This window comes from Dasypus novemcinctus, chromosome 4, assembly GCF_030445035.2.
Source record: "Dasypus novemcinctus isolate mDasNov1 chromosome 4, mDasNov1.1.hap2, whole genome shotgun sequence".
NCBI classification, from domain to species: domain Eukaryota; kingdom Metazoa; phylum Chordata; class Mammalia; order Cingulata; family Dasypodidae; genus Dasypus; species Dasypus novemcinctus.
Window position 1 is genome coordinate 60,340,788 of NC_080676.1, and position 13,634 is coordinate 60,354,421.

General features: G+C 41.8%; 1 protein-coding gene across 7 annotated transcripts in view; it reads left to right on the forward strand.

The window, feature by feature from the left end:
* The window catches only part of MAP3K13 (mitogen-activated protein kinase kinase kinase 13), a 205,527-nt gene that overhangs the window by 184,560 nt on the left and 7,333 nt on the right, over window positions 1-13,634 (forward strand). For all 7 annotated transcript variants that reach the window (XM_004473731.4, XM_023583201.3, XM_058295490.1 and 4 more), the window contains 5 exons: window positions 3,616-3,725; window positions 4,502-4,618; window positions 5,334-5,471; window positions 8,820-9,606; window positions 12,122-12,192. In XM_004473731.4, the coding sequence (XP_004473788.1) occupies window positions 3,616-3,725; window positions 4,502-4,618; window positions 5,334-5,471; window positions 8,820-9,606; window positions 12,122-12,192 (1,223 nt within the window). The remainder of the gene's footprint in view (window positions 1-3,615; window positions 3,726-4,501; window positions 4,619-5,333; window positions 5,472-8,819; window positions 9,607-12,121; window positions 12,193-13,634) is intronic.

The window sequence follows — 13,634 nt, forward strand, 5'->3', positions numbered from 1 at the left end:
ACTGGAACTCCTGTTCCATAAAGTTCTAACTATATGTGCTGCAACTCCAAAATTAACATCTAGCAGGAACACGACATGTGGGGGAAAGCACATTATTAATCAGTACCTGGTGTTTTCCCACACATCTTGTTTCTTCTTCACAGAAAGGAACTTCTTTTGGGAAGTCTACTTTCTTATAGGTTTCAGTCTTTAGGAGATTGCCTTAAATTTCCCATTCTCATAAGCTAGATTCCAGGAGGTTTATTTCCTCTAGAATTAAGAAGAAGCTGACTAATATCGGACTCCTCACCACCAGAGGGAGGTGTTCCTTTTCTTGGCCTCTCCTTTAGCCTACATATTGTATAGGATCCACTAACATATATTTGCACTTTAAGGCCCAAATCTGACCCCCGTTCTTATCCTTTTTTGTCGTTTTTTGACTTCTTAAAGTTCAAATACTCTTCTTACTCCCTAACAATGATCTGATGGTTGAGAGAGCAGCGTTACCTGGGCTCAGCCGAACCTGCACTGACTGCTGTCTAAGGCCAGTGCCCAACAAAGCAGGCTGTACCTCCCAATCCTGACTTTTTGACGAAGGTTGTTAGGTAGCTGTGGCACCTAAAAGTCAATGAGAAACTCCTCTCCAATGATGGACCTATGAACAACATAGAAATGAAGATCTAACCTATTTTTAACAGATAAGCAGGACAGTCGTTTTCAAATTAACGATATAATTTTCTCTATAAAAACAAATGAGAAACAGCTGATTTGGCAGAAACCTTCTGTAGTGCCACAATTACTTCAGAATAACTTCTTCCGTGATCCAGAGACTTTAACATGAATTTAAAGGTAATGGAATGGTTGTAGGGGAAGATGATAAAATTAGAAATATTTAGTTACACATTGTTTGAGTTTGCCAAAGGGCTGCCTATGCAAAGTACCAGAAATATGTTGGCTTTTATAAAGGGTAATTATTTGGGGTAAAACCTCACAGTTCCAAGGTCATGAAAAGTCCAGCTCAAGGTACCATAAGAGGTGTTTCCTCACCAAAGTCAGCTACTGTTGATCCTGTCGTCGTTGTCATGTGGTGAAGCAAGATGGCCGCCAGCCTCTGCGGAGGTCTCTGCCTTTCCCTCCATCTCTTGGAGCTCAGCTGTGAGCAACCAGGCATAGGGCTTGTCTCTTCCTGGGCCTTCTATATCAGTCTCGGCTGTTCCAGTCTCTTCCCAAATTCAGCTGAAACCTATTGTGGGCCCAGCTTCTAGGGGGTTTTGTGCTTAAGAAATCCTCTCTCACATTGCAGAATCAAATATGCTGGTTTCCCTTTTCCTCTGTCTGTCCCTGTGAGTCTGTCTCTCCCTTTATATCAGACCCAGCAAGGGGGCAGGGCCTTAACATGAATCATGCCCCACTGACAAAATCCAGTCAAATGGGTCTAACACCCACAGGAATGGCTTAATTAATACATATTTCTCTTTTTGGAATGCATAAAATAAATTCAAACTTGCCACACAGATCTAAGCTTCACTGGAAATCATCTTAATCTCGGTATCTTCTTGGGATGGTAGTCAATACATAATATGACTAAACTTCTTTTAGTTATTTTTCTAGACACTGCCTGTAGTCCATATTCCAGCAGATGTTTTCTTGTCTTCTAAGATTTAGATAAAATTGACTGGAAATTCCATGCTCTGTGGAAATTCCAGTGGCCTCCCTAGCACTTCTGTAAATTCCTGGAAGATTTACAATTTTGTGGTCACTTAGGGTCTGCCTCCCTAAACTCTTGCTTTCCCCTCCTCACTCCATTCTTTTGGTTGTCCTTTATCTTTATCTGTCCTGTCATTAACCCAGATGTGAAATTCGGCACCTTTCCTTGATTTCTAAAAAAAAAAAAGCAAAACAAACAAACAAAAATACTTATGCAGGGGGAGCAAATGTGGCTCAAGCCATATGGGAGGTCCCGGGCCCTGTTTGAGTGCTCCTAAAAGAAGACAAGCAGACAATAAGCAGACACAATGAGCAGACACAACGAGCAGGCAATGAGCGGAAACAGTGGACAGATAGATGAGGGAGCCATCTTGGGGGAAGGGGGGTAACACTTATGCAAAGCCAACATAGATGTTAGGGACTTGACTTAAGGTTTAGGAAATTGGAAGAGGTTTACATTTTAAACACACACTAGACATGTCTATATTTAAAAATGTATAGGCCTATTCAATTCCTTAGCCAAACTCTCTTTCCTCCTTCCCTCTTTCTTGTTCTTTCACTTACCTCCAGTTTCCTGTATAGTTTCCTATAGTTTTATTCCCATCTCCTGTTCATGTCCCTGGGGTCTTCTACTCCAAATATTTCCTCAAGATATTTTCCTAAACAAAGCCTAGGAGGGCTTCTGATACCTGTCATAAAGATGCTCATATTCTCACAGACACACACACACACACACACACATGCCCCATGGTTATCAGAGCTGTTCTTTCAGACCAGACTATTTCAGCTACCATCTTGACCTAAATTGAGCTGCTTTGTCCAGAAGTGTGTTTAGTGTGTCAGCTGTGATATTTCTGTTAGCCAGGGCTGCAAGGGAATTGGAAAAGAGACAGCATTGCATATTGGACTTGAAATGCAAAAATGGTATGGGGGAGGGGGGAGGGAGAGCTGAGATGGCTCAATGGATAGAGTGTCCACCTATCATATAGGAGGTCCAGGGTTCAATACCCAGGGCCTCCTGGCCCGTGTGGCAAGCTGGCCCACATGGAGTGCTCCACGCATAAGGAGAGTCACCCCGCACAGGAGTGCCCCCCGTGCATGGAATGTAGCCCCATGAAGGAGGGCAGACCACCCAAGAGTTGTGCAGCCCACACGGAGCTGTCGCAGCAAGATGATGCATCAAAAGAGAGACACAGAGAAGAGACAATATGAGATGCAGCGAACTAGGGAGCTGAGGTGGAGCAAGAGAATGGTTGCCTCTCTCCCACTCCGAAAGGTCCTAGGATGGGTTCCCAGAATCGCCTAATGAGAATACAACAGACACAGAAGAACACACAGTGAATGGACACAGAGAGCAGACAGCGGGGGGGATGGAGGGGGTACGGAGGGAAGAAATAAGAAAAAATAAAATATAAAAATAAAAGGCATGGCAAAGGACAGAGTTTAAAAAAAAATAGTGTGGGGTTTGCATGATATAATCCACTACCAATCAACAAATATTTATGGAACATTTTTTCTGAATAAAGTTCTTCAGTGGAAGCATGCATGAAAAAATAATCTTTGTACATAAGCCCAGGGTTAGATCAGGGATTGAAACTCCTAGAATATATATATATATATATATATATACACACACATATATATATTTATATTTTGTATTATATATATAGATATATATTTTTTAATGTACCAGAGATTGAACCCAGGACCTCATATGTGGGAAGCTGGCGATCAACCAGTGAGACACATCAGCCCCCCTGAGTTATTTTTTTGTTTGTTTGCTTGTTTTTCATTTTGTTTTGCTTTGTTTTTTAGGAGGCACTGGGAACTGAACCTAGGACCTCCCATGTGGGAAGCAGGCTCTCAACTGCTTGAGCCACATCTACCCCCCTCTAGAATATTAATAAAGTCAAATTTGTCTTTGCCTAGGCTGAATGGAGAGAAGAAGTGAAAAAACACTTTGAGAAGATCAAAAGTGAAGGAACTTGTATACACCGATTAGATGAAGAACTAATTCGAAGGCGCAGAGAAGAGCTCAGGTCAGCTTACCTGTCTCCTTCTCCTCCTCTTTTCATCCCCAAGTCTTCAAATATTAACAGAAACCTTCTTTGTGAATCACCATTTGAACCTTCCATATACTGTTCTCCTCTGCCCTAAAAATTAGCCTTTCTTTTTATCTCTCTCTTATTCTCACTCCCAACTCTGTTATCCTCCTTTATTAGGAGGATAGATTCCTTGAGCAATGCTGTTTGTTCACTCAACCACTGTTCTGGGTGCCATGGAAGACCAGAAATGTATAAAATGCTCATAATCTATTAAAGAATACAGATATGTTCACAGATAACCACAATATTACACAGAGTATTATCTGTGCCACAGATTAAGTATAAATGACTGATCATGGTGTCAACTTTAACTGCTTATTTCCATTTAAAATGTGTGTATATTATACTGTATTCTTGTTAAGTTATCGATACAAAAGTGGTTTTTACTTTGGTTGGTGAACAAGGCTATGTACGTCCTGCTGACACCACACTGATGAAGGCTACAAATTATACACAGATCACACTGAGGTTTTATCTGGGGCCCTCCTGGCTATTCTGTATGGCTGGGTGTGACCCTTAGGGATAAACTATGTGGAGAGCTTGGATTTTCATTAATCTGTCATTGCATCGGACGAGGGAGACTCAGATTTTGAGGGCCTTTGGGTAAATGTTTTTGAGGTGAACCATAGTGTTTCTTATTTCATTAGAGTTGCCCTTCGTTCTTCCCCCCAAGGTGGTCTGCTTCACTGATCCTTTGCTTTCATTGACAGGCATGCTTTGGATATTCGTGAACACTATGAGAGAAAACTTGAGCGAGCTAATAATTTATACATGGAACTGAGTGCCATCATGCTGCAGCTAGAAATGCGGGAAAAGGAGCTCATTAAGTATGTATCCAGTCTGGTGGCTGTCCTAATTGATCGGGGCCTATCAATAAGCAGAAATAAGTTGCTTTTCCATGTTGCTGCTAATCAGAACTGGCAGATATTTTATTCACTCACCCAACATTCCTTAAGGGATGTGCTGTGCACAGGTGCCTGCCCCTGATGAGGCTTAAAGATGAGTGGAATTGCCCCAGAGCTGATGCTGGTTAGATGAAAACATGCACTTGCCAGGTATTGGCAGTTTCACCTTGCTAGGTAGCTCAGAGAAGGAGTCCACATTTCAAGAAGAGCTGGGTTTGAATAAGCAGGAACATATTGCCCCTTGGGGAAACAGGATGACTGCTGAAAGTGGTTTCAGGTGTTCCTGATGCAAAATCTTAGGATCCTGATGCAAAAAAAAAAAAAAGCTACTGAAAATAAGAAGGTCCTCTGCCATTGTATTGTGTCTCCCATGAGGTGTGCTGGGGAAGGGAAGGTCAGCCTCTAAGTCCATTTGTGAGCTGAAGAGCAGAATCAAGTCAGGTTAGTTTGAATTTAGTACCCTCTTTATATTTTAATTTTTTTTTTTACCTTTTCAACCTGAATACTCAACCTTTTATTCAAATAGCCTGTATCTGTTACCTGTGGCCAGAATCTGTGTAGAATTAGCCTATGAAAACATCTGCCCGTCCTTTCTGTCTATAGTGACTGAGATGTGGCTTTTTCTTTTCCACTGTAGGCGAGAGCAAGCAGTGGAAAAGAAGTATCCTGGGACCTACAAACGACACCCCGTCCGACCAATAATCCACCCAAATACCGTGGAGAAACTCATGAAAAGGAAAGGCATGCCTCACAAACCTGGGATGCAGGCTAAACGGTGAGACACCTGTATGGACTTGATATTCAGATAAATGTAGTAGAGATCCAGAGAATGGGAAAATAGTCTCTAGGGATGCATTGTAAGATGACAGCAGGTGTTGCCACTCCTGTAGCTCCTTATTAGCATGCTCACCTCTAGATAACACAGAGGAAGGTGAAAGACAGTGTGCTGTGGACTCTAGGAATCTCATTTTTTCTACCGGAGGCATAGATATTTATTGTGTCTTAGCATGGAGGAGTAGAAAGAAAATAAACTGGGGGCAAGACAGACCCAGATTCAAATCCCAGCTCTGCCTATTATAAGCTCTGTGATTTGGGGTATGCCACTTAAACTCTTCAAGCCACCTCCCTCCCACATCCCCAGATTGGGTAAAATGTTATAGTTAGAGCACGTGGATTTTCTTTTTCTTTTTATGACCTCTAGTGCACAGAATTGGGTTCATCATAATTCTTGATTGTTCCATGCTGGCCCACACATTTGTTATTTCATTTTGTTATTTTATAAAGGAAAGAAATGTCCCAAACCTGGAGTATAGACTCAATAGTGAAACTCCAGCTAAAGGTAGTAAAAATACAGGTAATGAGAAAACACAAATCAAGAATGTATTAAAGCTATCAGAATGGTGGTCATTCTACCATAGCATGAATAATATAAATCTAAACTACTGATGAGTAACTACATGGATTAATTCCAGTTTTGCTTTTACTTATCACCCCTGACCATCTTCTAAATCAAGTTCTAAGGAATTCTTTTCAGATGGATCTGGCACAACCTTCAGGGGAATCCCAACGTACCTTTTTTTTTTTTTTTTGGTGCACTAATTAAGGATGGAGTTCACCTGCTCCTCCCTGGGTTCTGCCAGCATTTAACACTAAGAGCATAGTTGTGTGTGTGTGTGTGAACACACTATTTAACCTCTTGAAATCTAATCTCATGTTTACTTTTATTTTGGCTGCAAGAACTAGCTTTAAAAGAGTTTGACAATACCAGTAGATGCTTAGTCAACTGTCTAGCTGAACACAAGGAAGTCATCCTGGAGTGAATAGTAGGGCTGCAAAGATTTGTACTTTTAATTGATTGTCCCTTATAAAGGACTTAAATTTCAGATTATTTGGACAGTCCACTGATTATCAAGTCACAAGTCCAGAGACCTCTAAGGTGACCAGAGAGCAGAAACCACTCACCATCCTTTAGCCTAGGTTTCCATTTTTGTTTGGTAGGGACTAAAAAGAAGAAAGTCAAAGTTCAATTATAGGTCCACCAAGCCTGTTACAAGTGAGTGTATTCAACTAGGTAGTCTAATTACCTTATGTAAAAGGAGTTTAGAACAGAAAAAGAAGAATCTGTGCTTTAGAGTCTAAATACTTTGGTTCAAGTTATAAGTTCTACTGTTTACTAGCTTTGTGATAAACACAAGCCATTTAATCTCTCTGACCCTTGGTGCCGTAAAATGAATATTGTATAGTAGTAACCAAGTACTTTGTATACTGTAAAGTGCTTTCTAAACTGTACAGTGCTGTCTCAACGTTAATCTATAATTTTTGTCTCAAAATGAATCTAAGAGGCCTTGACCTGGCTTAGGATATTTTCACCTTACCTCTCTTTTAGGGCCCACTATAGCCATTTACTGTGGAAGTAAATACCTCTAACTGGCCCTTGGCGGTTTCTCTTGCCTCAGAAAGAGTCCCAGGACCTCCTCAATCCAGATACCTTCTGTGGCACCAGTTGGCGAGCTGACCATAGAACTTTGACTTCTAGACAGGAAGCTGCTGATAGCAGCACAATGCTCTACCTACCTTATCATAAACCAATAACAACTGAAATTTCTGTGCTAAGACAAGCCTTTAACTGTACTTCTTCTGGAAGAGAAGAAAAATCCTTCTCCTACTTCCTGTTGCCTACTTCCTGTTGCCTACTCTAAGCCCTGGCTATTACCCCAGACCTACTAAATCAAAATCTTCATTTTAATAAGCTCCACAAGTGATTTATGTCTACTGTCAGGTTTGTACTCTGACTGTGCTGTAAGCCAGACTGGAAATCCGGAGAGACTTCTTGTCTGTACTCTGTTCCTAACCAGCTGTAAGAGCATGAGCCACTTCCACTCAGCTTTGGGTTCCTCATCATATTTGGTGGAGGCAAGACTGTATCTGTTTCCAAGCAAGGTCTGAGACAGCCTATGGCTTCTACAGAGACGTCTCAGGCTACCACAGGGGTAGAGAGGATGAGGAGGGGGAGCCTACAGGGAAGGGCTTCTGCTTTACCACCCTTTTCAAGTCTTTCTGTTTCTGTTTTCTATACTAGGTTTGTCATAATTCATTTGAGAAAAGGATTCTATTGTTAAAAAAAAAAAAAAGTTTGGGCCTTGTAGCTCTGAAGGCTGTTGATTTGGATCTTCTTGGTATTGAAGGAGGGCAAGGTCACTCCCTGTTAGAAAGTGACACTGTTTTGTGGTCCTCTTAGTGACTCTGTTCAGAAGCTGTTTATTGTTTACCTCCAGGCCCTGGAGTCTGTGTGGGCGTGGCTTACCTTCAGGCCTCTTAACTTCCTCCTGCCTGTGATCCACCTGACTGGCTCAGTGGGCACCTGACAACTGGGCTGCTAGGATCAGAGTATAATGCCAGTGTCACTCCTCACTAGTCCTTCCCTTACTGGCTCTGCTCAACTCTCTGGGCTCTCTTCTTCCCTCTCTCTGCCTCCCACCCCTGCCACCACCAGCATTTTCCTTCTGTAAACATTTATTGAGTACCTACAATGAGCAAGACTCCATGCCAGCGTCCTTCACATACATAGATGGATATGACATAGTCTCAGACCTCAGGGAGACCATGTTTGGGCCAGACTCCCAGAATTTAGCCTAATTAACCTAAAATTCCCTTCTCTGGTACCAGGCCTCTTTCCTTTGTGAACCCTTGCAGGATCTGCCCAGATTCATCATCAGACATATTTCTGACCACGGACAAACTGGGATTATGAGAAAGAGATTAAGAAACATGCAGGGCAGGATTAGAAAAGAAAGGGGATTTAGCACCAAGGCTAGCAAGGTACAGAACAAAATCCAAAGGAATAAAGGGACTCCTCTATAGTGAACATGGAGGTTGTTTCCAATTTAATACTACCTTAAACAATATGTAGCATAACATCTTTTAACATACGTATTTGTACAAATCCATTCTCTCCATTGGATCAATCCCTGTAATGTGCTAGCTGATTCAAAAGGTATGTATATTTTAAGGCTTGGGATACATTTGGACAACCGGGGTGGGAGAGAGATAAATAAATAAATCTTTAAAAAAAAATTAAATATGTTTTCCTATGTTTAAAACCAAACCTATTCTTTCCTCCCAGGCCAGATCTGTTGAGGTCTGAAGGTATCCCCAACATGGAGGTGGCTCCCAATGCATCCCCTTTGTCTGGAAGTCCCAAAATGTCCACCTCAAGCAGCAAAAGTCGCTATCGGAGCAAACCACGCCACCGCCGGGGAAACAGCAGAGGCAGCCACAGTGACTTTGCAGCAATCTTGAAAAACCAGCCAGCCCAGGAAAATCTGCCCCATCCCACACATCTGCAGCAAGCTCAGTCCCAGTTCCCTCCTCCCTATCACCATGAGCCTCTGCAGCAGCAATACCAGCAACCCTCTCCCGCCATGTCTCAGAGTCACCACCCCAGGCTCAATATGCATGGACAGGACATTGCAACCTGTGCCAACAATCTGAGGTATTTTGGCCCAGCAGCAGCCCTGAGGAGCCCTCTCAGCAACCATGCTCAAAGACAGATGCCTGGTTCTAGCCCTGACCTCATTTCCACAGCCATGGCAGCAGATTGCTGGAGAAGTTCTGAGTCCGGCAAGGGCCAGGCTGGCCTTTGGGGCTGTTGTCAGACTGACCCTTATGACCCCTGCTTCCAGTGCAGGCCAGAACAGCATGGGTCGGTAGACACACCCTCTGCTGAGCCAGCAGGGAGGAGCCCTGACCTTTGCAAGTCACCAGCACATGATCCCCTCTCAGAAAATGCTCAGGGTTCTGAGAAAATGGAAGGAAACAAATTCAACGGCTTTAGGTCTGCGTCGTCCCTCAGCACCCCCCAGCACATAACCCCCCCAGTGCTACCTCGACAAACAAGGCCCCTTCAGAAGGTAAAGTGTAATGACAACAGTAGTCTCTGTCACTGCCTTCAGAGAGTGTCAGAGCCTATGATATTAGGTGCATTATAAAATGTACACACTAGGATACATTTTGTAAAAGGATGAGATAACAAAAGCATAAATAGAAGTTTGATTACTTTCTTTCCACACTGCTTAATTGAAGAGCTAGGGAATACCTTTTGGTAAATACTGAACAAGGGGGAATAATATAAGTGTGTACAATTTATAAATAAGTAAATAACTATATGTTGGGGGGAGGGTTAATTAAAATAGTCCAGAAACTACTACCCAAAAACCCTAGTGCTGAGGGATGTTGCAAGAAGGAAGGGTCCCATTGTAAACAAGTTTGGGAATTACTTGTTCCCATCTTGGCGATTCCTAGTACACTTTAGCAAATTCTAGACTTTGAGATAGTGCAAATAAATTTGCAATAAATTTGTTTAATCCAGCATTTCCCTTGTTATTTGACCATAGCACCTTTTTATTAATCCCCTAATGAACTAGTTATTTTCAGAATATATTTTGGAGAACTTTAATCAATAGCCATCATGACCCAGCTAGTTCTCAATCACTGGAACTATTTCTCTCCTCTTCCGCTGGCTGGCTGGGGTTCACTAGCTGGTAGGTAGCGTACCCTGGTGGTCAATAGCACAAGCTTGTGTGTCAGACAGACCTGGTTTCAAAGCCAGGCTCTTCTACTTAATACCTGTGGGCAAACTGTTTAACTTCGACGAACCCCATTTTCCTTGTCTATAAAATGGGATAATAATGGTCTCTGCCATTAGTTGTTCTGAGGAGTAAATGAGTTAATACATATAAATCACTTTAGAATAGGGCCTGGGACATAGCAAGCTCACAAAAAAAAAGGTTAGCTTATCTTGTTGATGAGTTAAAAATAAGATTATATGTGAAAAGTGTTTAGCACACAATAAACACCCAGTCAATTCTAAGTATAGTTTTCATATCATCATCATCAGGAGTTTAGTAGAAGAAACTAACTTGCAAATGAGTATATTTTGGTTAAGTAAACATTTAGTAGAAAATAAGTTGAAGCAATGGCTATTGTCTCAAAACTGTATTTCTTCCTCCATATGTAGCACTGCTACTGACTAAGCATTTCTAGTAGAGATTAAATTGTATTTTGGATGGTGCAGTGGATTTGGGCTAAATCATTCTCTGCTTTCCCTCCACCCATGACCAATAACAGGTAATATTTTATAATGGTTTTACTGATATATAATTCATAGACCATACAATTCACCCATATGAAGTGTCCAACTCAGTGGTTTTTAGTATATTCACATATTTGTACAACCATCACCACAATATTTTAGAATACTTTATCATCTACCCCAAAAAACCCACAACCTTTAGCAGTCACCCCAATCCCCCCAATTTTCACCAAATAACATGCACTTTTAAACTCACTTTCAGGATTGGGACGCCCTCTATGGGCGTGCAGGCCACGGAGCACACACCTTGTACATTGGGCCTCATTAGAAACGCACTCCCACAGAGCAGTTCCCCTTCTCTTCCCTGAGATACACTCCCACAGGTAGCCTAGGGTAAAGGCAGAATAACTTCATCCCTGTCTTTCCAACTCAAGAAAGCATACTGGAATACAAATGGTGAGAGGGATATTTTGGAATTGACTTTTAAAAAGATAAATTATTCTCAGTTTTTGGAATGATTACTTGAAATCAGTTACCCACCTCACAAGGGGTCGTGGTAATCCAGTGTATCCTGATGCTGTGGTTAAGAATGGTTGGCCTCAAGTGTGGTTATTCTTACGGCTTTGATGCAAGGGGGGCTCTTCTCTGTAAAGGAAGACCATCTTCTCAGGTGGGACGCTTGCCTAGTCTTCCAGATCCATCTCATAGTCCTGGCAGTCTCTCCAACCAGAGCTCCTGCCAACATTCTGGCTAAATAAAAGTTTATTAAGCACTATTTTATATGCAGCATTGTATTACTAGTGGAGTGAGAGACACAATTCAAATAAGACATAGTCTGACCTTCAAACAGTTTATGCCTTAGTAGTGGAGATGACATAGTATAATAACTATGGTATTTGTGAAAAAGCGATTGGTGTATAAAAGGGGGGCTGTTGGGCTTTGTAGAACAGGAAGTTCACTTCTTGGTGGAGTCTATAGGACAGAGAACCTGTAAACCCCAGTGACGGTGATTACAAGCCCCACACACCAAAACCTCTTCTCCCATTTTCCCTCTCCATCACTTACCTCTGGACACTTTGATTGAGCTGTCACCTTCCTGAGGGCAAAAATAAAGTTTTATTCAGTTCAATGCATCTTTCAGATTTACCACAGAGCCTGTCATCATGGGCACCCAGGAAAATGTGCTAAATGAATGAATGAGGTTATATATGTTTGAAGACACTCAGCAAGCTTCTACAACTGCTTTTGATGATGATTAAATCTTTTACATGGAGTGTGTGTGTGACACAGAAAGAGATTAAAATAAATGGAACTCTTCTCCTTGTTTTCCTCAGAGTGGAGATGACTCCTCAGAAGAGGAAGAAGGGGAAGTAGATAGTGAAGTTGAATTTCCACGAAGGCAGAGGTAAAACCAACAAGCACACAATTGTCTTCAGTGTTTCAATCGCTGACTGCTCTCAGTTGGGGAACATCCTGGGTTTGCTGCACCCCTGTTCAATCATGGGCCACTTTCTGCAAACCACCTTACAGGGAAATTTGAACTCACTGTGCTCATGTTTTCTCATTGCTACATTTTGGCAGCTGGCTATGTAATAGCGGATCCTAGCTCATCAGAATTCATAGGAATTTCAATATGAGAAGCATGAATTAAGGTTTAAGGTTACCACTGAGAATAAAGTGGGCAGTTTGTGAGAGATGGCCATGCTGTCATATGGGTAACTCTATTTGTTCTGAGCATCCTCCTCATGCTTTGGATTTTATAACTTCAAGTTAAATATCACTGGATGAGTTGAGTCCTCATTCAACCCTGCTTTAGAATTGGCTTCCTGCTTAGCCAGGGATTATAATGTTGGTAGAGGATTAAAGAAGAGCCACCTCTTCCTACTTCTAGAATAGGAGCTTCCCTTAAGTAGAAGTAGGGAAGGTAGTTTTCCTTCCAGGAGGTCTTTTCTGCTAATAGGCATTTGGTTTTTGAAGGGTGACTCTCTAAGAATCCCCCAGGAAGATTTGTATCCCTGCCAAGAAACAGAAATTCTCTCCAAACCAAGGGATTCCTTTGGGAAAGTGTAATCTGGGTCTCCACACTGTGCACAAACTTGAAATATGTTCTCATCCCCTGAGCTATTCCTGCCACATTGCTATTGCTAGCTTATTGTCTCCTTGACACTTTCCCTCCTCTGCAGTAAGATTGAACCCAAGTAAAATGTATCTTTTTGTTCTCTGAACTCATTCTGCCGGCATCACAATTGTATTACTTCTAGCTTCTGTTGCTATGACACACCATGAATTCAACCCACCTGAAGGCTTCCCACCTTCCTTTTTTACTATGATGCAAATTATTTTGTTTTTACCTCATGATTTTGGTGTTTTTTTTTTGTATCGTAACATTCTTCTATCTCCCTCCTGGATTCCCAGCCTTGAGAAGTTGTGTAAATCTTACTTTAACTTTCTTTTCCCACATAATCTATCTGACCATCAAAAATACTTTGTACTAAAAGATACAGACAACAGCAGAAGGAAAGGATAGCCTTCTTTTTATTCTTTGTTTTCTATTGGTTTTTAAGTTATGTAAGCTAACAGCCTTCTTATTTCTAGCATGCTTGTAAACAATAGGAAAGAAAATTCTTCCTTTGCAAATTCTCCCCTTAGAAGCTTTGTCTCATCAGAGCTAAGCCAGACGTTTAACTGGAAGGAGTCACTAACTGGCTGGGCCATGTTCCCAGCTACAGTGAATGTTCCTTCCAGGCTCATTTCTGTTGGCTGTTGGTCTACAAGGGTGATGAAGGCACTTAGCCTTCCAGGGCCACCATGCCTCCTAGGGGTTGAGCTTTGGAAATGTAGCTGGGA